The 21,258-nt window shown below is 46.5% G+C and overlaps 1 protein-coding gene across 6 annotated transcripts in view; it reads left to right on the top strand.

The window, feature by feature from the left end:
• LRP4 (LDL receptor related protein 4) overlaps positions 1-17,729 on the top strand; it is a 104,765-nt gene extending 87,036 nt beyond the window's left edge. For all 6 annotated transcript variants that reach the window (XM_073348231.1, XM_073348230.1, XM_073348229.1 and 3 more), the window contains 11 exons: positions 1,148-1,451; positions 1,872-2,090; positions 2,484-2,618; positions 2,829-2,937; positions 3,264-3,408; positions 5,970-6,083; positions 6,415-6,538; positions 8,241-8,308; positions 8,892-8,979; positions 12,471-12,612; positions 14,584-17,729. In XM_073348231.1, coding sequence (XP_073204332.1) covers positions 1,148-1,451; positions 1,872-2,090; positions 2,484-2,618; positions 2,829-2,937; positions 3,264-3,408; positions 5,970-6,083; positions 6,415-6,538; positions 8,241-8,308; positions 8,892-8,979; positions 12,471-12,612; positions 14,584-14,919 — 1,784 coding nt within the window. In that variant the 3' untranslated portion in view covers positions 14,920-17,729. The remainder of the gene's footprint in view (positions 1-1,147; positions 1,452-1,871; positions 2,091-2,483; positions 2,619-2,828; positions 2,938-3,263; positions 3,409-5,969; positions 6,084-6,414; positions 6,539-8,240; positions 8,309-8,891; positions 8,980-12,470; positions 12,613-14,583) is intronic.
• Positions 17,730-21,258: the final 3,529 nt, after the last annotated feature.

Below are 21,258 nucleotides of genomic sequence, written 5' to 3'. Positions count from 1 at the left end.
AATTCCTTCTCCAACCCCCGTCCCTACCCCAACCCCCTCCCACAGTAACTGACTGTTTCCATTATCCACCCAGGTGCACAGTCTTGGTGTCATTTTTGGCTCCTGCTTCCCCTTCTCTCCTTGCATTTAGGCTGTCACTCAGTCCAGACCATTCATAGACACAGCAAATACTCAAGCCTACTGCTGCTAAAACCCTTTTCCTCATTTGCTGCTTTCATCACATCCTCCTCCTCCTCCTCCAATGTCTCCTTGGCAGTGTAAAATTCCTTACCCTACCCTTCTGGGGTCTGCACAGCCATTCCCTGTCTCCTATTCATTTCCCATCCTCAGTGTTCCCTTGCTCTGCTGGCTTGGTTCACTGGAATGTGCCTCCTTACCTTCTCCTACAGGCAGCTCTTGGCCTCTTCTCACATGGCTGAAACATCCTCCCTAACACTGTGCACTATGCAACCTCACTCCTTCCTCAACACCTGCTGCTTTTGGTCAGCATCCCAGTCCCACTCCCTCCTGTTTGCTCCAGCCCTGACACCGCCCTTGTCCCATACCTGTTGCCTTCTCCCTTGCTTCTGCTGGACTTTCCTCCCTCACACTAAATATATATAGATTTAATAATAAAAAAAAGCCTGACTATTCCCATGATAAAACTAAATATGCATACCCACTAAGAAGCCATTTGCTTAATGTGGGCCTATGTAGCACCACTGCTACATGTGTCTAACTCAGAATGGAAACTTCTGGGCCAGACTGGCTAGGGGTGGCTTATTATGCCACTCCTGCACTCTTTCCAGCTGGGGTGGTGTTGCTGCTATTGCAAATAGCAGAGCTAAACTGGAATCACATGATCCTCAGACGGCCAGTGGAAACCAGCTGTTTGCTGTTTCTTCCATTGGGAAGTTCTAATATCAAGGAGTACAGGCCAGGGGGCTGCCCCTACTGGCCCCCCACATCCACTGATCCTGCAGAGCACAGTTGAATCTTTGGGTAAGTGTCCCTTCGTGGTGACCTACAATCTAGTCCTAGCAAGGATGCCGTTGGAATGAAATCAGCGGCCAGTGAATTATGTGTTTGTGCCCTGTAAACAGATGGAAGGCTTAGGTCTCTGGAAACATGGAGTCAGGCTGACTTTTCCTCTTCCTTTTTCCCAAAGGCTTTAACAAGTGCAGCATAAGGAATGGTGGCTGCTCCCACCTCTGCCTGCCCCACCCTGCTGGCTTCTCTTGTGCCTGCCCCACCGGCATCCAGCTGAAGAGTGATGAGCAGACCTGTGATCCCTCTCCGGAGACCTATCTGCTCTTCTCCAGCCGTGGCTCCATCCGACGCATCTCACTGGACACAAATGATCACACTGATGTGCATGTCCCTGTCCCAGAGCTGAACAATGTCATCTCTCTGGACTATGACAGTGTGGACGGCAAGATTTACTACACAGATGTCTTCCTTGATGTCATCAGGTAGGTGCCCAGGGGTAAGTGGCTGCTGGGCGCCCAGCCTCTTAGGCTGAGTTTGTCTTTGCACTGTTGGCTGCTCTTATAGATTAGTGTTTTACAGTAGGCGGAGGTGGTTCCTGCCTGAAGGGCTGGGAATGTAGTGATACTCACCGACAGCATACACAGCATCCGATGAAGTGAGCTGTAACTCACGAAAGCTTATGCTCAGATAAATTTGTTAGTCTCTAAGGTGCCACAAGTACTCCTTTTCTTCTTACAGCAGTTTGTGTTACTGAACTAATTGTTGGAGACACATGTAGCCTTCATGGGAACTGGGGGGGAAGAGCTGGTGGTCCCACTGATAGAGAAGAATGGCACAGGGAGACTTGAAGGATCATGAGGAGCCCTCTTATGCCTTATCCTGTTTGGCACTGATTTCCCCAGGCGGGCAGACCTGAATGGCAGCAGCATGGAGACCGTCATTGGTCATGGGCTGAAGACGACGGATGGCTTGGCAGTGGACTGGGTTGCCAGGAACCTGTACTGGACTGACACAGGTCGCAACACCATTGAAGTGGCCAGACTGGATGGCAGCTGCAGAAAAGTGCTTATTAATAACAGCCTGGATGAACCCCGAGCAATTGCTGCCTTTCCCAAGAAGGGGTAGGTTTAGGGCCAAGTGGAGGGGAAGATGTGGGAGGTCAGGATGTACAAGGCCAGTTCAATGGGAGGGAGATCTGGGAGGAAGGAAGGATGTGTGGTCTGAGTCTGGCAAGTTCCTGGAGACTGGGCTGCCTTTGTTTGGAGTGGGATGATGTTAGCGGCTGGGGAAGAGTTAGGTCCAGCTTGGAGTGATGCGGGCCAAGATTGGGAAAATGGGGTGTGATAAGTGAACAAAACTGGAACTTTTAGTGAAAAATGTACACTCAGCTGTTTTAGTCCACAAGTAAAGTTTTTAGTGGACTTAATAATGCAAAGTCTCATACCTGTCCTTCTGCCTCTTCCCCATCCTCTGGGAGCTTACCTGTCTCTTGCATCTGCCTTGTCTCTGTTCAGGTACCTCTTCTGGACAGACTGGGGTCACATCGCTAAAATTGAGCGGGCAAACTTGGATGGCTCTGAGCGCAAAATTCTAATCAACACTGACCTGGGCTGGCCCAATGGACTGACATTAGACTATGATACTAGAAGGTCAGTTCAAGAGTGGGAGTGATGCTGTCATACCCAGGAGAACTGAGTAAGATATGTAGTGCACCTGAGCCTTTTTAGCTCAATCCTCTGAAGAGTTTTGCCTGATCTGAGGCATCTTGGGCTAGTGAGTGACTCAGAAGTGTGACGTGTGAGTATGGGTAGAAGACTAACAGTGGGGTTTGGTCTCATCTCTTTTCCCTGTCTCTATAGGATTTACTGGGTGGATGCACATCTTGACCGTATAGAGAGTGCTGATCTCAATGGGAAGTTACGCCAGGTCCTGGTCAGCCAGGTTTCACACCCCTTTGCCCTGACACAGGTAAAAAGGAGCCTGCTGGTATTGGTGAATGCAGTGACTGCTGTACAGCCAGGCTCCACAGGGGATAGTACAGACTGCTTGGGTATATATGGGGTAGTGGGGGATCTGGTGTGTTCCTCTTTGGGTTGAGATTTACCTAAGGCTGTTTCTAGAAAAAGAGTTTGGCTGAGGGGATGCGGGAAGCTCCTGATTGACATTGAGAAGAGGGAAGTTAGGCTGGGAAGGGGATTTGTCTGGAGTCCTAAGCCCTATGAATACTCTTGTTGCAGTTCCTGTATATATGTGACCAAATGCTCTAATGCCTTTGATTTTTTCCCTCTGAGCAGCAGGACAGGTGGATCTACTGGACTGACTGGCAAACCAAATCTATCCAGCGAGTGGACAAATACTCAGGCCGAAACAAGGAGACTGTCCTGGCTAATGTTGAGGGGCTAATGGATATCATTGTGGTCTCCCCACAGAGGCAGACAGGTATATGGGGTGATCCTAATTGCTGCATCTGCTAGTTGTTGCCAAGCAGGTTGCAGGTACTCTGGCATGTTTAATGAGTGCAGTCTCTCACCAGAGAGCCCTTGCCCTCCACTCACCCCCCTTTGTGTGGCCTACAAACTGTGACTCTTCCCTCAGTCTTGGTTGGGCACGTTCTCTGCATCTCTAAGATTTCAGCTGTGGAAGCCTATGTTATAACTTCCTTATAACTGCCTGTCTTTCCTCATTCAGGAAGGGCAGGCAGGGAAAAAAGGGAGGAGTTGCATTGTACATCCAGAATATATATTCTTGTTCTGAGGTCCAAAAGGAGGTGAGAGGAAGGCCCGTTGAAAGTCTCTGGGTGAAGATAAGGAGGGGAAAAACCAGGGGCAATGTCATGGTAGGAGACTACTACAGCCTACCAAATCAGGAGGAGGATGAAGCATGTCCAGAACAAATAACAGAAATACCAAAACACAAGATCTGATAGTAATGGGAGACTTGAACTACCCTGACGTCTCTTGAAAAAGTAACACAAAATGGCCAGTAATTTCATGGAACGTGTTGGGGACAACTTCTTGTTTCAGAAGGTGGAGGAAGTAACTGGGGGACGGTCAGTTTAGACTTGTCTTACTAATGGAGAATTGTGTTGCAAATCTGAAGGTGGACAGCAACTGAGGGGAAAGTGATCATAAAATGGTAGATTTCATGAGCCTAAGGAAAGGATGTAGTGAGAGCAGCTGAATAAGGAAGATGGACTTAAAAAAAAAAAATTCTTTAACCAACTCAGAGAACTGGTAGGTAAGGTTCAATGGGAAGAAACTCTAAGGGTATGTCTTCACTACCCGCCGGATCGGCGGGCAGCAATCGATCCAGCAGGTATCGATCTATTTTGTCTAGTCTAGACACGATAAATCGACCCCCAAGCGCTCTCCTGTCGACTCCTGTACTCCACAGGCAGAGTCGACGGGGGAGCGGTAGCAGTCGACTCACCTTGGTGAAGACACCATGGTAAGTCGATCTAAGTATGTCGACTTCAGCTATGTTATTCACGTAGCTGAAGTTGCGTAACTTAGCTCGATTCCCCCCTTCAGTGTAGACCAGGGCTAAGAGAAAAAGGAGTTCTGGAGAGCTGGTTGTTTCTCAAAGAGTTTGCTGTTGCTCCTTTGATATTGTCAATCTTGATGTGAAGGAAAGATAGGAAGAATAGTAAAAGGCCAATATGACTCCATCAGGAGTTCTTTAATTACCTGAAAATAAAAAAAAAAAAGAAACCTACAAAAAGTGGAAATGTGGACAAATTGCTAAGGATGATTACAAAACAATAACACAAGCATGTAGGGACTAAGCCAGACAGGCTAAGGAACAAAAAGAGTTATACCTAACAAGTGACAAAAGGCAATAGGAAGAGGTTCTATAAACACATTAGGAGCAATGGAAAGATGAAGAAAAGTGTAGACCTCTACTTAGCAGGGAAGGAGAGCAAATAAACAATTTGAAGAAGACTGAGGGGTTTCATCCCTATTTTGCTTCAGTCTTCACTAAAAGAATTAATTATGACCAGATGCTTCACATAATTAATATTAACAACAAGGGGAAGGAAGGCAAGCCAAAATAGAGAAAGATCAGGTTAAAGAACATCTAGATAAATTAGATATATTCAAGTTGGCTGGACCGGATGAAATTTATTCTAGTGTCTGTAAGGAACTCGTAGAAGCAATTTGGAAACCATAAGCAATTATCTTTTGAGAACTCATGGAGCGGAGGGTGAATTCCCAGAGGACAGGAGAAGGCAAATATAGTATCTATCTTTAAAAAGGTGAACGAAGGACTCAGAGAATCAAAGCCAGTCAGCTTAACTTTGATACCTGGAAAATATACTGGAACAAATTATTAAACAATCAGTTTAGACTCAGACTTTAATGCCAGAAGGGACTATCATGATCATGTCGTCTGACCTCATGCACATCCCAGTCCACAGGACCTCACTCACCTGCCCTATGCCCAGTTATTGACTGGGTTATTGAAGTCCTCAAATCTTGATTTAAAGACTTCAAGTTACAGAGAATCGACCGTTTACTCTAGGTCAAACCAGCAAGTGGCCCATGCCCCATGTTGCAGAGGAAGGCCACAGGGTCGTTGCCAATCTGACCTGGGCATTCCTTCACAACCTCAAATATGGTGATCAGTTAGATCCTGAGCATGTGGGCAAGAGCCTCCAGACAGAGACCTGGGAAAGAATTCTCTGTAGTAACCACCAAGCGTCTATTCCGAAGATTTATCTGTTTGGATGCAATGGTTGGGCTCCTCTCTGCTGATTTCCAGAATATTTTAGCCCCTTTTTGACACAGTTATTGTAATCTGTTGGTGCCTGGCTCTCTCCATCATTCTCTCAGTACTGTGGGGTAGAGGGGTTGGTTCATGTGGCACAGAAGTTCCTTGGCCTTCTGAGCAGTGTATCTTGATTGAGAGGGAAGTGAGGCTCCTGCTCTTGTGTACTGAACTCCATCAAGGCCTCACCTGATCACTTGCTCCAGGTTTAATGCCTTGGTTGTCTCCTTCAGGTACGAATGCCTGTGGAGTGAATAATGGAGGCTGCACCCATCTCTGCTTTGCCAGGGTTTCTGACTTTGTTTGTGCATGTCCAGATGAACCAGATGGACGACCCTGCTCCACCGGTGAGTTCAGAGAGATTCTCTGGGGTAATAGCATCCATATGTGAACCACAGCCAGCACTCCCACCCTGGCCTTTAGCATCTCCTGTTGAGAAGCAGGGTATCTGGGAGGTCTCCAAACCTACAAAAGTCCCTACAATGTAAGTCAAGCAGCTGTGAGCTGCAAATACCTTTCCTACATTGCTTCCTGCTGGAGCAGATGGGCATTGGGTATCTGAGCTCTGTACACAAATTCTTGGTCTCACTATTTAGGAAGTGATCTGTGGTCTAGCAGACTTCTTCATCTGTCTCACAAAACCAGGCTCATATTTCTTTTTCTGTCTATATTGTTTAGTTCCTGGAATGGTCCCCCCTGTTCCTGAAACAACCAGTATGAGCGAGAGGAGCCAGACCTCACCTGGCAGATCAGGCTCTGCAACGACCAAACCCCACACATCCCTGGAAGCAACAGAAGGAAAGTGAGTGACTTTGCAGCTTGCAATCTGGACTTGAGAGTTAAATGCAGGATGTGCATGTCCCTTTCAGCTTCCACCACCTTATCACACCTCCCCAAGGTAGAGTGAGACCATACAAACTCTAGACACCCTGTAAATAGCCACAGAAGACCCTGTCTACGAAGGCAGAGGCCCGCACTAGAGCCCTGCAAATCTGTGGATAACTGAGGACCATTTTTGTAGATTGGATGGTAAATACAAATTTTGTATTCGTGCAGGGCTCTAAATATAGGATCTCAAAGGTGGGGAAGCAGCTGTCTGCAGCTCATAGCCTGTGAGGCTGCTTCCTTCCAGATCCTATATTCCCTCCCCCTGCTCCATACAGAGAAAGGGGCGGTGATAGATCAAGACAGGCAGCAAAATCCCCCAGCTCCTATTGATGCAGTTTAAGCAGCCAAGAAATTTAGGAAACTCCCGACTTCAGTATTGCTATATCAGGTCAGTTGGAGAGGGAGGCAGCTGCTTCTGCAAAGTAAGTTAGGAAGCCATATGAGCTACAGACAGCTGCCTCTTGATCTATCTCCTCTCCTTTCCTCTGTATTTGGCGGGAGGGGGGAGAAAGGGGAGAGGAATACAGGATCTAGAAGGCAAGGAAGCAGCCTCATAGGCTAGGAGCTACAGACAGCTGCTTCCCCACTTTTGAGATCCTGTATACAGTACACTTGCACACAGACACTGCTCCTAAGAGGCACTGAGAGATAGCTGGCTGCTGGTGTGGTTTGCGGATAAAAGACAGAGGGCAGATTGCGGGTCAGATACAAGTTGATTCTTTTGGATGCGGATCCACATTTTTATCTGCGCAGGGCTCTAGCCAGCACTCTTTGGAGCTGGCATGGGCTGCATAGGCCTTGCTGCCCACTTTCAAATGTGCCTGCAAGTGTGATTGGTTGTTCAAGGTGCAGGAATCCTCTTGGCCCTGCCTATGGTACCCTGTGCTTCACATGTATGACTGCTGAACTCTTAACATGGAGAATGATTTCCCATGGGATGGGGGGGTGGGAGCTCCATTGCTTTGATCATTTTAAACTATACTGGGCAGAGCCCTGGAAGCAGCCCTGCCTTGGCCCTGAAGAGATAGCTAGGATGGGACCAAACAGCATGTCTGCAGGTCTTACTTTTATGATTAAATGCATAGAAAGTATTTTCTGCCATTGTCCCTTGGCCCACTTCTCTCCCATCGCATATTGGGGTATTAACTGCAAGCAAAGACATACCTCTTTCTCTTTGCTGGGAATAAAAATCCCTGCAGAAAATTTTTTCTCTGCAGGGCTGGCTTTTCTTCTGTTCCTTTCCTAAGAGATTAGCACTATGTAGCCTCAATGTAGAGGGAAGGGGAAGAGTGACTGCTCAGCGCTAATGCCCTTTCTTGAATATGTCCCGTGAACAAGCTGTCCAAAGATCCCAGCTTCACTTGCAGTGCGACAGAAGAGTGTGGAGACTCTAAGACCTACATAGTTAGGTCCAGAGAAACCTCTTTCATCTGGGTAGAAGGGTATACTTGAGCAGGCAAAGGAATCTCTTATCATAATGCCCCTTCTCAAACCCCCAGCTTACCCTCCATTCCCAGCTGCAGCCTGCCCTATCCTGCATGGCTCCATCCATACCCAGATGATGACTGGCCGCTCTGTGCAGCGAGATGATAACTCTGTGTCTTTGTGCCCTTCAGCTGCTCTGACAAAGATATTGGCCAAGGCCTGTGCACCCGGAAGAACGAGGCAGTACTGGCAACCACAGGTGAGTTCTTCTTCCTTACTCTCTGCTAGCTGAACCTTTCTTCCAGATTATGCCAGGGCCTTTCGCTCTAAGGTGTTCAGGACTCAAATGTGACTTTCTTCAATCTCATTCTGAGCAGGACAAGGAGTATCCCAAGGATGAAAATCAGTCATGCTCTCTTTCAGCCCCAAACAGGCTCTTCCCTAGGTGGCCAGAGGAGAGGATTTTAGTCTGAAGGACAGCAGAGTTCCCCAACCCCCACATTCATCACTCAGGCGGAACAAGTTTAGCTCCCAAAGGGTGCTTTCCCCCTCTAGTCTGGTTGGTGAGGAAGACTAACCCAGCCAGGGAGTAAGCTGTGAGCAGAAGGGGGTTAACTTGCCCCTATCTTTGAAAAATAATATCACCCCTACTTCAGAGGTCTTCTCCAGATTCCCTGAAGAGGAGAGAATGGGCTCAAGCTGTGCCAAGATCCACCCTAGAGTTGGGCTGCTAAACCCCAATACATAGGTGTGTACATGTATGCACACACAGCTACACTAGTTTTGAACATATTCCAGTGGCACAGAAAGGGCCTCCTCTCACCCTTGCTATTCTTTTTCAGGAGAAGGGCTGCATGTCACCTACATTATTGGAGGCCTCCTGAGTGTCTTGGTCATTCTGCTGCTTATTGCTGCTCTAATTATATACAGGTATCTGACCCCCACTTCCCATCCTGTCCCCTTCTTCCTTGTTGTTGGTGAATTGAGTCTTTTGGTTGAAGGAGACTTTCAACAAAGGTCCTTCATCGCTGGGGCTACAGGCATCTCATTATCTGGAAACAGTAATAATAACGATTTCATTTTATTTACGAAGACCCCTGGCCCACGTAGACCTTGGGGAGCAGACTGAGGTCTGTTGGGGAGCCCTAAAGTTCTCCTCCTCCTTATAAAGAGCATATGGGAAGAGCCACCCCCTGCACTTGCACCCAGCCCTCCTGCTCCCTGCTCTGCAAAACCCTGTTTAGCTTGATGTTATAGAGAGTCTGGAAAATCATATGCAGGAGCGTGATGGAATTTGTATCACCATGGCATTGGATCTCGTCTAGTACAGAAGTTCTCAAATTTCATTGTATCGCGACCCCCTTCTGACAACAAAAATTACTACATGATCCCAGGACAGGGGACTGAAGCCTGAGCCCACCCAAGCATTGCTGCCCCGGGTTTGGGGGCCAAAGCCCAAGCCTGAGCCGTACCACCAAGGGCTAGGGGGCAAAGTTGAAGCCCAGGCAAAGGGCCTGTAACCTGAGCCCCGCTGCCCATGGCTGCAGCGCTCGGGTTTCAGCTTCAGCCTGGGGCAGTGGGGCTCGGGCTTTGGCACCAGGTTCCAGCAAGTCTAACACCAGCCATGGTGACCTCATTAAAATGGGGTCATGACCCACTTTGGGGTCCCGACCCACAGTTTGAGAAACGCTGGTCTAGTAAATCTGTGCGTTCCAAACGCTTTCAGCCAGCTGCTCTCACAAGCTCTTCCAGAGCGTGACCCTCTCCTAAGGGGCACTTGTTTTGTTCTACTGATCTCTGTCTCTGTAAAGTCCATGACCTGATTCTGCTCTTATGGGTTTTACACTAATATGACTCCATTGCCTAATAGTGAAGTCACCTCTGACTTGTACTGGTGTAAGTGAGAGACAACCCGACTGCCTGGCCCTAGTGCATGGTGGCTGTACAGGCAGCTGAAGGGCACACCTGTACCTGATGAAACAGGCTCTCCTCTGGCTTGAGGGAACAAATAGATCATTGGAGCTTTCTGGTCACTAGGTTGGGGCCTTGTCTGTAGAAACAGACCTTTTGGCAGTGGGACCGTAATTCTCTACTGACAGAATCATAGAAATGTAGGGCTGGAAGGGACCTCAAGGTCATGTAGTCCAGTCCTCTGCACTGAGTCAGGACCAAGTAAACCTAGACAGTCTGTGACAGATGGTTTTTAAGAACAGGTTAGACAAACTCCAATTATGGGGATTCCACAACCTCCTTTGAAAACTTATTCCAGCGCTTAAATATTCGTATAGTTAGAAAGTTTTTCTCACATCTAGCCAAAGTCTCCCTTGCTGCAGATTAAGCCTGTTATTTCTTCACCTACCCTCTGGTCATCAGTCACAGTCCTCTTTGTAACGGCCCCTAACATATTTAAAGACTGTTATCAGGTGCCCCTCTCAGTCTTGAGCAAAGAAGACTAAACATACCCAGTTTTTTTAAACCTTTCCTCATTGGTCAGGTTTTGTAAATCATTTATCATTTTTGCTGCTGTCCTCTGGACACACTATCATCTATTCACATGTTTCTTAAAGTGTGGCTCTCAGAACTGGACACAGAACTCCAGATGAGGCCTACCAGTGCCAAGTAGAGCAGAATAATTATCCCATGTCTTACATATGAAACTCCTGTTAATATACTCCAGAAAAATTAGTGTTTTTCACAGCATATCACATTATTGGCTCATATTAAATTAGTGATCCACTATAGCCCGCCCCCTCCCCGCTTTTCAGCAGTACTATCCCCATTTTGTAGTTGTGCACTTAATTTTTCCTTCCTAAATGTAGTACTTTATACTGGTCTTTACTGAATTTCATCTTGTTGATTTCAGTCCAATTTGTCAGTCACTTTGAATTTTAATCTTGTCCTGCAAAGTGCTTGCAACCCCTTCCAGCTTGGTGTCATCCTCAAATTTTATAAGTATACTCTCCACTCCATTATGAGAGTCACTAATTAAAATATTGAATAGTACCAGACCCAGGACAATACCACCTATTTGGGACCCCATTAGATATGTCCCAATAGTCCGACAGTGAATCATTGATAACTACGATTTGAGTACGGTCTTTCAACAAGTTGTATGCTTTATAATAATTTTTATCACATTTCCTTATTTTGCTGATGGGACTATAATGTAGGACTGTGTCAAAAGCCTTACGAAAATCAAGATATATCATGAGTATTGCTTCCCCTCTATTCACTAGACAAGTAACCCTGTCAAAAAGGAAGTTAGTTTGGTTTGGCATGATTTGTTCTTGGCAAATCCATTTTAACTATTCCTTATAACCCTGTTCTCTCCTAATCCAAGTTAGGCTGACTGGTCTATAATTCTCCAGGTGCTCTGTGTTTCTCCTTTTAAAATATAGTTGCTATGTTTCCCCTTCGCCAGTCATCAGGGACCTCACCTGTTCTCCATCAGTTCTCAATGATAATTGGTAAAAGTTCCGAGATTGCTTCAGCTAGTTCCTTAAGGACACTAGGATGAATTTCATCAGGTCTAGCCAATTTGAATACATCTCACTTGTTTAAATATTCTCTAATCTGTTCTCTCTCTATTTTGGCTTGCGTTCCTTCCCCCTTGTTGTTAAATTAATTCTATTAACCTTTTTAGTGAAGACTGAAGCAAAGTAAGCAATACCTCAGCTTTCTAGAGTTCTCTGTTAGTTCTCCTTCACCACTAAGTAGAGGACCTACACTTTCATTTGTCTTTCTCTTGCTCTTAGTGTATTGATAGCTCTTCTTATTGCCTTTTATGTCCCTTGCTAGGTGTAACTCATTTTGTGTCTTAGACTTTCTGACTTTGTCTCTGCATGTTTATGCTATTCTTTTGTACTCCTCCTTGGCAGTTTGTCCATGTTTCCACTTTTTGTAGGTTTCCTTTTTGATTTTCAGGTCATTAAAGGCTCCTAATGGAGATATACTGTCCTCTTACTGGTCTTTCTATCTTTCCTTACCGTCGAGATAGTTTGCTGTTGCTGAGAATTTCTTCCCATGAGGCCTTCTCTACCAGTTCTGAGTTAGTTAAAGTCTGATTTTTTGAAGTCCATCTTCCTTATTCTGCTGTTTTCACTTCTTCCTTTCCTTATAATCGTGAAGTCCATCATTTCATGATCACTTTCACCCAAGTTGCCATACACCTTTAGATTAGCAACCAATTCCTTCCTGTTAAGTTAGCTAGTTTATACTTGATTCTATATCCTTAGTTACTGCCTCCACCTTCTGAAACAAGAAGTTGTCCCCTAACACATTCCAAGAACTTACTGGACATTTTGTGTTACCTTGCCAACAGATATCTGGGTAGTTAGTCTCCCATTACTACCAGGTCATGTGTTTTGGATATTTCTGTTGTTTGTTCTTCCACCTCCTCTTCCTGATTTCTCCTCCTACAGACACAAGAAGTCTAAGTTCACAGACCCTGGCTTGGGGAACCTGACTTACAGTAACCCGTCATACCGGACAGCTACCCAGGAGGTGAAGATCGAAACTATTCCCAAGCCGACCTTGTACAACCAGCTGTGCTATAAGAAGGAGGTAAGAGCTGCTCTTAGAGGCCTCCGGGACCAACTTCTAACTGTCCTAACATTACAAATCTATGTAAATAGTGAAAGTGAATTGTGCTTGGTTCTTGGCAGGTACCTGAACCCTGAGAACATCCCCATCCCCAGAGCTCTCCAAAATCTGTCCCAGGAAGATCCCTGGGATGGGTGAGGGCAGCTGCAGTAAGCTACCAAGCAAGACTCACAGGGCTTAACTAGCACATCTCTCAGTTCCTCATTGTTTCCCACTTGCGCAGACCTGCCTTAGGCTCCAACTTACCCCCTATTCCTGTAGTCTCCTGTGTCCCTCTTACAGTGTTGCTGGCCACCAGGCTGTTGGGTTTAAAGGGAAAATTCTACCTTTGGACCCATGTTCCTTGGCTGAGTCCTGTCCTTCCCCACTGACCCTAACACTGCCCTGGGCAGTCACGGATAGAACCAGGAAGAGTCTGGCTTGAAGGGACACAGCTCTTGTCTATGCACCATGTGGAGGGGCAGGGTGGAGAGAAGAACTGAAAATCCTGATGACTAGGACATTGGTATGGGCCCCATATAGAGCTGTATCTATTTTTATCGTGTAGCACTTAGTTTCTCCTCTTTGTTTCCTCAGCAACTTTCTCATCCCCCTGATAGCTTCTCATCTTTCTTCTTCTGATTTCTGCTCACATCCTCACGTCAGGTATCACTGCTCTGTTTGTATATGTGTGAGTGACCCCCATCTCCTTCACTCCTGCAGCACTGAAAGGCTCTAACACTGTCATGTACAAATTGCTGCTCGGCTGGCTTTCCCATGTGTCTGTGTTTGTGCCTTTGAACTAGCTCAACTAAACTCCCTGGGCTGGGGATGCACAGGGCATTTTCTCGCACTGGTCTTTTGGTTGTGCGGCTAAGGGTTTGCAGTTTATGCTACTTAAAGAAAATAACTTATCTGGGGGAGTTTATGATTCTTGTAGACCCTGGAGATGGATAAGGCCTGTTATACCATTGACTTCCTTTCCCAGGGGCCAGGATAGGATTGTTCCATATAGGACAATTTTTAGTGGTTTTGTTTGAAATGCCCCAAGAAATAGATCCCTCAATCTTTCCTCTGTATTTCACAGCCTCCAATACTCCATTGTCAGAATGGTTTCCCTGAGATTCACTCTAAACCTTTCCCATTTTTTTCTTGGTCTCATTACTTAGATATACCCACATGTGTCACACACACAATTCTTCTCTCCTCTGGGGGGGGCGGGTTTACAAACACCTATGAGATGTCTACCCCCATGCCTCTTCAGTCATCACTGAGCCAAGCTAGACAGAATTCACTCTTAATCTCTGCTCATAACTTTGTCCCTCTAGCCCTCTGATAATGTCTGTTGTTCTCTATACTTCCTCTGTTATTTTCACTGCAGTGAGGTGCTCAAACCCAACACAGTAGACCAGGTGGGCTGTCTCAAGATGTGTATAAAGGGCAACTTGCTCCTCCCTGCTCTGGGATATAAAGCCACTGTATATGCAGCTCCCAAACTGATTAACCTTTTTAGCAGCCTTGTCCCATTGCAAACTCCTACCTGATTTCCTGCCTACTTCTGCCCTTTAGTCTCTCTTGGCTGTTCCTGCTTCCCAGGTTTCTCCTTCCTATTCAGGCTCTGGTATTATTCCTGCCCCCAAATGGCATTGACTCCATTTGTCCAAGTGAAGCAGAAGAGCCATCTTCCCTCACCTTTTTCCATGGATTGAAGGAGCCTGGAGATTTGGAATGGGTATTCCTTTGGGGAGGGCTTGGGTGTGCTGGGCTGAGCATTGTGAGGGGGAAGACTAGAATGGTCTCTGCTGCCCTGATGGCAGCAGCCAGTTACTCTTTTCATTGAGGGCCATCCCTTTGCTTGCTTCTTTGCCTGTCTCATTCCAGCCGCTGCTTTGTTCTTTGGCTAGAAGTGACTGATGCTCTGTGGGTATTTTTATTCTGTTGTCTCCCCGCTAGGCTGGTCATGATCATTGCTACACCAAGGAAAAGATCAAGATTGTGGAAGGAATATGCCTCTTGTCCGGTGACGAGTCTGAGTGGGATGACCTCAAGCAGATACGGAGCTCCCGGGGAGGGATACTCCGGGACCACGTCTGCATGAAGACTGACACTGTCTCTATCCAGGCCAGCTCTGGCTCACTGGATGACACCGAAACTGAGCAGCTGCTGCAGGAGGAGCAGTCTGAGTGCAGCAGTGTCAACACGGCAGCAGCCACCCCGGAACGGCGCGGCTCACTCCCAGACACAGGTTGGAAACACCAATGCAAGCCCTCCACGGAGAGTGAGGTCTAAAGCATGCACTACCTTGGAGATGCCCAGCTCCTCCTCAGCCCCTGCTCTATATGAATGAGACAGGACTCATTTTGTCATGCAGGGAGAAGCCCAGAGACAAGCCTTCCTGTTGCAAGGAGCCCAGAGACTGACTGCCTTTCAGCAAGGAGCTGGGGCCAGACTGTTCCCTCATGGCAGGGGGGAATGGACCCCAGAGACCCTTTTGGCTCATTCTCACTGTTTTGTGGTTTATTTATATGTTCCCTTTTCCTGGAAGCTGCCATGGTAACTTCTGCAGTGACTCCTCTGGGCTGAGTCTAATTCAGATTCTGTCCCCTCTGGCAATCTGCGAGTTCTGCACTGTCAAGCTCACAATTCATGCCTCTGGGAGAGCAGAGCTCCTCCACTGCCAGCTTCTCATCAGGCTCAGCACCTCTTGCCCGATTCATTCAGAGGCCAGCTCTGCTCTCTCTACTTTGGGGAATTGGTGGAGGGCTGAAAGAGGGGACAGTGTAGCAGCAGGTCACTTCTAAGGGGATAAAGAGAGCAACCACAGCTGCTATGTTTCTTGTGATTGATGTCATTAGAATGTCACTGCCACTTTCCCCACCTTCTGGCACATCTCTACAGGAGTGGTGAAGCTTGGTGCTGGAGCACTGTGTCTGTTGCTGGCAATGGACACTGCTCCTATTCACCTTGTTGCTATCACCCACTTCAAAAAGCAACTGAATGCAGATAGGACTCTCCTAACTGCTTTCAGTGTACAGTGGAGTTAGAGCTGCCATATCGGGGGACAGAATATATTTTTACTGCTCTTAGCTTCACAGGCCTACTGCGAGGAAACTCAGCTCAGAGGGAGAGAGTCTGGAGTGTATTCCTTCTTTTACATCATCAACAAAGCTGTTTATAAAGTTCCCATCAGAAGGCCAGCCAGTTACACTTGTGCAAACCTATGGAAGACCATGGGCCTGACTAGATGTCACTGAGGATCTGTTGTGGCTGGTAGAACCTTTTTTTTACTAGTGGCGTGTGAAGTGGGATGATTGGGGAAACCATTCTATTAGTAAACTGAGCCCATTTGACATGGAATCGGAGAAATAACCATGGCGCTCTAGGGGCCATTTTTGAATAGTCACTTATCAACTAGAAGTTGTGCTTTAAGCTCCATTTTTTTTACTGGCAAATAATTCTTCTTGCAGAGGTCTCTATTCTTCCCCTTAGCTGTATGGGGACCCAGTTCTATTCTGGCTCTGCAGCCTATGAGGCCTTTCACTTATACCTGGCTCCTATACACAGTGCTTTCCTTGGGTTTTCTTGGGTGGGTTTCTTGCTGGGCCCTGGTAGCTTTGGGGTGTGCTTGGGCCTGGGTGCTGACTGGTGTCCATGCATGACATTGGCAATAGGCATCCATGTGGAATAGGGCTCATGGGAACCCAAAGACCAACCACATTTGAACTAGTCTCTGCAAATCCTCATTTTTTAGGAGGGAAGGGGAGAGCAGGGAAGGCAGGGGGTGGAAAACCCACACACCTAATTATCTGAGCTTCAAGAGAGACATCCCTGGCAGCCTTTGAAGCTTTAGCTCCTTCTGGGCCCAAAGCTCTTCTTTTAATATTCTCTTGACTTGCCACATCTAAAGGAAAAAAACCTCTTCCCCTTCCAAAAGAGGGTTTAGTCCCCACATTTCCTTCATAGGAATTTTATCTAAGGTAAAGAATAAAATCCCAAGCTAGGTGTTTGGAAACAGAACTGTCCCAAGGAGTGATCCCCTGAGATAATCCCAGCCTTGCCTCCTGCTGTGAAAAGGCCATGTGCATTCCCATCCAGGGTGTAGGGAGGACCTAGCTGGTGCTAGGGGTGCTTCATGGAGTGGTGATTTGGATTCAGTGGGGAGAAAAAGCAGCAGGAGCCAGAGCTTTGCCATTTCACTAACATGGACTTGGGCTAGCCAGGCTGCAACACACAGGGGCAAGAGCAAGGGCTCAAATGTAGGAGGAAGACCCCAGTTGGGAGGGAGCCTGTGTGTAGGGTAGTGGAAGCAGGGTGGGGAACTAGCCTGTGTGGGAAAAGGCTCTAACATCCTGGGAGAACAGCCCTACCTCTCTTCTCTCCTGATGAGTTATGTGAATGCATCACTCTGCACTACACATTAAACATCCAGGTGTGTGGGGAAGAGGGACTGGAAACACCCACCCATTCCCCTCAGTGGGGACGCAGTGGACCTATGGAAATAATAGCTGCGTGAGTTGAGAATGCAGAACAGAAGGAAAAGCTCAATCAGTCTTTCCAACAGCTACTGGTGTTCAAACTCTCTCTGAAACTATGCACATTCCTACTCTTAGGTAGGAAACCTGTACATTCCAGCCCCAAGACCATTCACAGCTACCCTCCAAACTTCCCCAGTCCCTTCCCCTCCAACCCCAACAGAGATCATATGTCTGCTACGCTGGGGAGATGAAGCAGTGAAATCTCCTACAGCCCTAGTTCAACTACTGGTGTGAGCGGACATAAGATCCCCCAATGTGAGCAAACAGCCCTTGTGAGATGCTGCCTCGGGGGTGCATTGCATTTCCCTGTTCTGGGGAGGAAAAGGCCTTACTTGCATGAGGGCTATACAGAATGTAGAAAGGGCAGAACTGGGGGATGATCTCTTGAGCACTGATTTGCTATGTAAAAAGCAAACTTCTCTCTCCTGTTTGTCCTGAGCTAATGGCAGTGATTCCCCTGCATTCTTGTGTAATGATTTTAACGTTACTCACTGGAGAGATTGGACTTTCTGGAGTTATTTAACCACTATGTTCAGTATTTTAGGAGTTGATAATTTAATATAAATTTAGCTTTTCTTAATCACTCTGCTTGGCTTTGAGTTGTGAATCATGCATGTTATACTGGCTCCCTTTGGAGAATGAGGAGCTCCAGGCCTTGTTTGCATAGAACCTCATCTCTGCTCACTGAGCACCGCAGCTGGAGGGATTGAAAAGATGAAAATGGAAGCAGTGTTCTGTGGATAATCCAGCTGACTGTGACACACACATTCTTCAGCAGTGAAGCCTGATCTAAGGCCCACTGCCAAGAAAGAGACAACTGTGGCTCAAATGCAGTGAGCTCACATTCTTCCTTCACTCTGTTTGACATGGCAACAGGGGCTAGTAGCCTAGTCTTTCTGAAGAACATTGTGACCAAATTGTTGTAAGCCATATATGGATAGTGTTGCCTTTTCTATGACTGCTGTAGGAATCCTCTCTTCAGTGGTGCCTTTGCTTAATGCAGTGTGATGCTTTAAAGTCATTCTTGGTGGTAGGGGGTGTGTAGTGGCAGAGTTGTAAACAGAATCCAAGTCTCCAGACATGTCTCCCTGCTCTAACCACGAGACAGGATTGACTCACCCACAGTTCACTGAGAGAAGTGGGATTTGGACCTTTTGATTTTAGTAATATTTTAAAACTGAAAGAGGAGGACAATCAAGCTTCTCTATGCAGAGATCCATCTCTGTATCACCCCCAATATGGTATTCAGGCAACACGAGCAGAGAAAGCTGGTCTTCCACAGCAGACCACACCAAGATAATTCAGTGTGGGCATAGCACCCGGTTGCTCCTGAGCACTCACCTTTTTATTTTTTAAATGCCGCAGTGATACTTGTGTTTGGGTATATGTGCTCCAATTTCTGAAACAAGTTATCTCTACTGCCAAGACAGAGAGCCAGGCCCAATTCAAACTCACTTCCTAATCTGGCAGGGTTTGGGAACTATGCACAGAATGTACAAACTCCTGGGAAGGGTGGGAAGACAAAACCTCCTGTCACAGGTGGAGGAGTTACTGCAGCATAAGGAAGCCTGAAAGGAGATCCACTCCTCTGACAAAAGGAGGGTAGACTCAAGGGCAGTAGAGCTAAAAGGGAGTCAACTATTCTGAAGGTACCTGACAGATGATCCTGAAAGGGGGAATACAGAAGCCACCAACTGCATAACAAAATCAATGGAGTGATGAACGGCCTGAGCTGGGACGGCCATGAAACTCCAAAACACATGCAGGGGACAGTGAGGGAGCCTGGCCCAGGAGGATTGATTTTCTCTTAAGCATAGGGTGGGAAGTAAGATTCATTCTTGGGAAGAAGGCTGAATAATTGCAACACACTGAATTCCCTTTTGTTATAACGTCAGTGAGTAACAAGTCACTTTCTATTCTGATTCAGCATATGTATGCTTTTTCCTCTGCAAAACATTCATAGAGAGTTTCAGCCCCTAGTATCTTGGACTCTGCCCTCAGAGGTTTTATTTTTTCTGTAAGTTCCCATAAGGTGGGCTGTTCAAGAGTTTGGATTTGTCCTGGGGAGACTCCAGAGGTGTATGTGTGTATCACACCTCACACATGTACTCAATTAGATCAATAGGACAAATTGCAGTCTGTTTCCTCATTTTACATTTCTATTTTCTTAGAACAAAACAAATAGGGAAGTTAAATGCAAAAATTGTAAATTAATTTAATCTTAGGGTTATGGCTTTGAACAGTAGGAAGTCATAGAAGATTAGAGTTGGAAGAGACCTCAGGAACATATCTAGTCCAATCCCCCGCTCAAAGCAGGACCAACCCCAACTAAATCGTAAAAACATAAGAATGACCATACTGGGTCAGACCAAAGGTCCACCCAGCCCAGTATCCTGTCTACCGACAGTGGCCAAGCCAGGAGCCCCAGAGGGAGTGAACCTAACAGGTAATGATCAAGTGATCTCTCCTGCCATCTATCTCCACCCTCTGACAAAGAGGCTATGGACACCATTCCTTACCCATCCTGGTTAATAGCCATTAATGGACTTAACCTCCATTAATTTATCCAGTTCTCTTCTAAACCCTGTTATAGTCCTAGCCTTCACAACCTCCTCAGGCAAGGAGTTCCACAGGTTGACTGTGTGCTGAGTGAAGAACAACTTCCTTTTATTTGTTTCAAACCTGCTGCCCATCAATTTCATTTGGTGGCCCTAGTTCTTGTATTATGGGAACAAGCAGATAACTTTTCCTTATTTACTTTCTCCACACCACTCATGATTTTATCTACGTCTATCATATTCCCCCTTAGTCTCCTCTTTTCCAAGCTGAAAAGTCCTAGCCTCTTTAATCTCTCCTCCTATGGGACCTGTTCCAAACCCCTAATCATTTTAGTTACCCTTTTCTGAACCTTTTCCAATGCCAGTATATCTTTTTTGAGATGAGGGGACCACATCTGTATGCAGTATTCAAGATGTGGGCATACCATGGATTTATATAAGGCAATAAGATATTCTCTGTCTTATTCTCTATCCCTTTTTAAATGATTCCTAACATTCCGTTTGCTTTTTTGACTACTGCTGCACACTGCATGGACATCTTCAGAGAACTATCCACGATGACTCCAAGATCTTTCTCCTAATTAGTTGTAGCTAAACTAGCCCCCATCATATTGTATATATAGTTGGGGTTATTTTTTCCAATGTGTATTACTTTACATTTATTCACACTGGAAAAAATAAAATAAATCATCCCAGCCAAGGTTTTGTCAAGCTGGGCCTTAAAAACTAAGGATGGAGGTTCCACCACCACCTCCCTAGGTAACGCATTCTGGTGCTTCACCACCCTCCTAGTGAAATAGTTTTTCCTAATATCTAACCTACCCCTCTCTCTCCCCCACTGCAACATGAGACCATTGCTCCTTGTTCTGTCATCTGCCACCACTGAGAACAGCCTAGCTCCATCCTCTTTGGAACCCCCTTCAGGTAATTGAAGGCTGCTATTAAATCCCCCCTCACTGTTCTCTTCTGTAGATTAAAATAAGACCAGTTCCCTCAGTCACGTGCCCCAGCCCCCTAATCATTTTCATTGCCCTGTGCTGGACTCTCTCCAATTTGTCCACATCCTTTCTGTAGTGGGGGGCCCAAAACTGGACACAATACTCCAGATGTGGCCTCATCGGTACCAAATAGAGGGGAATTATCACTTCCCTGGATCTGCTGGCAATGCTCCTACTAATGCAGCCCAATATGCCGTTTGCCTTCTTGGCAACAAGGGCACACTGCTGACTCATATCCAGCTTCTTGTCCACTGTAATCCCCAGGTCCTTTTCTGCAGAACTCCTGCTTACCCAGTTGGTCCACAGCCTGTAGCAGTGTATGGGATTCTTCCATCCTAAGTGCAGGACTCTGCACTTGTCCTTGTTGAACGTTATCAGATTTCTTTTGCCCCAGTCCTCCAATTTATCTAGGTCACTCTGGACCCTATCCTTACCTTCCAGCATATCTACATCTCCTCCCATCTTAGCGTCATCCATGAAGTTGATGAGGGTGCAATCCATCCTATCATCCAGATGATAGGCACCAATGACTTCTGG

This window comes from Lepidochelys kempii, chromosome 6, assembly GCF_965140265.1.
Source record: "Lepidochelys kempii isolate rLepKem1 chromosome 6, rLepKem1.hap2, whole genome shotgun sequence".
In the NCBI taxonomy this organism is placed as follows: domain Eukaryota; kingdom Metazoa; phylum Chordata; order Testudines; family Cheloniidae; genus Lepidochelys; species Lepidochelys kempii.
This window is presented reverse-complemented; position numbering and strand designations above follow the sequence as displayed.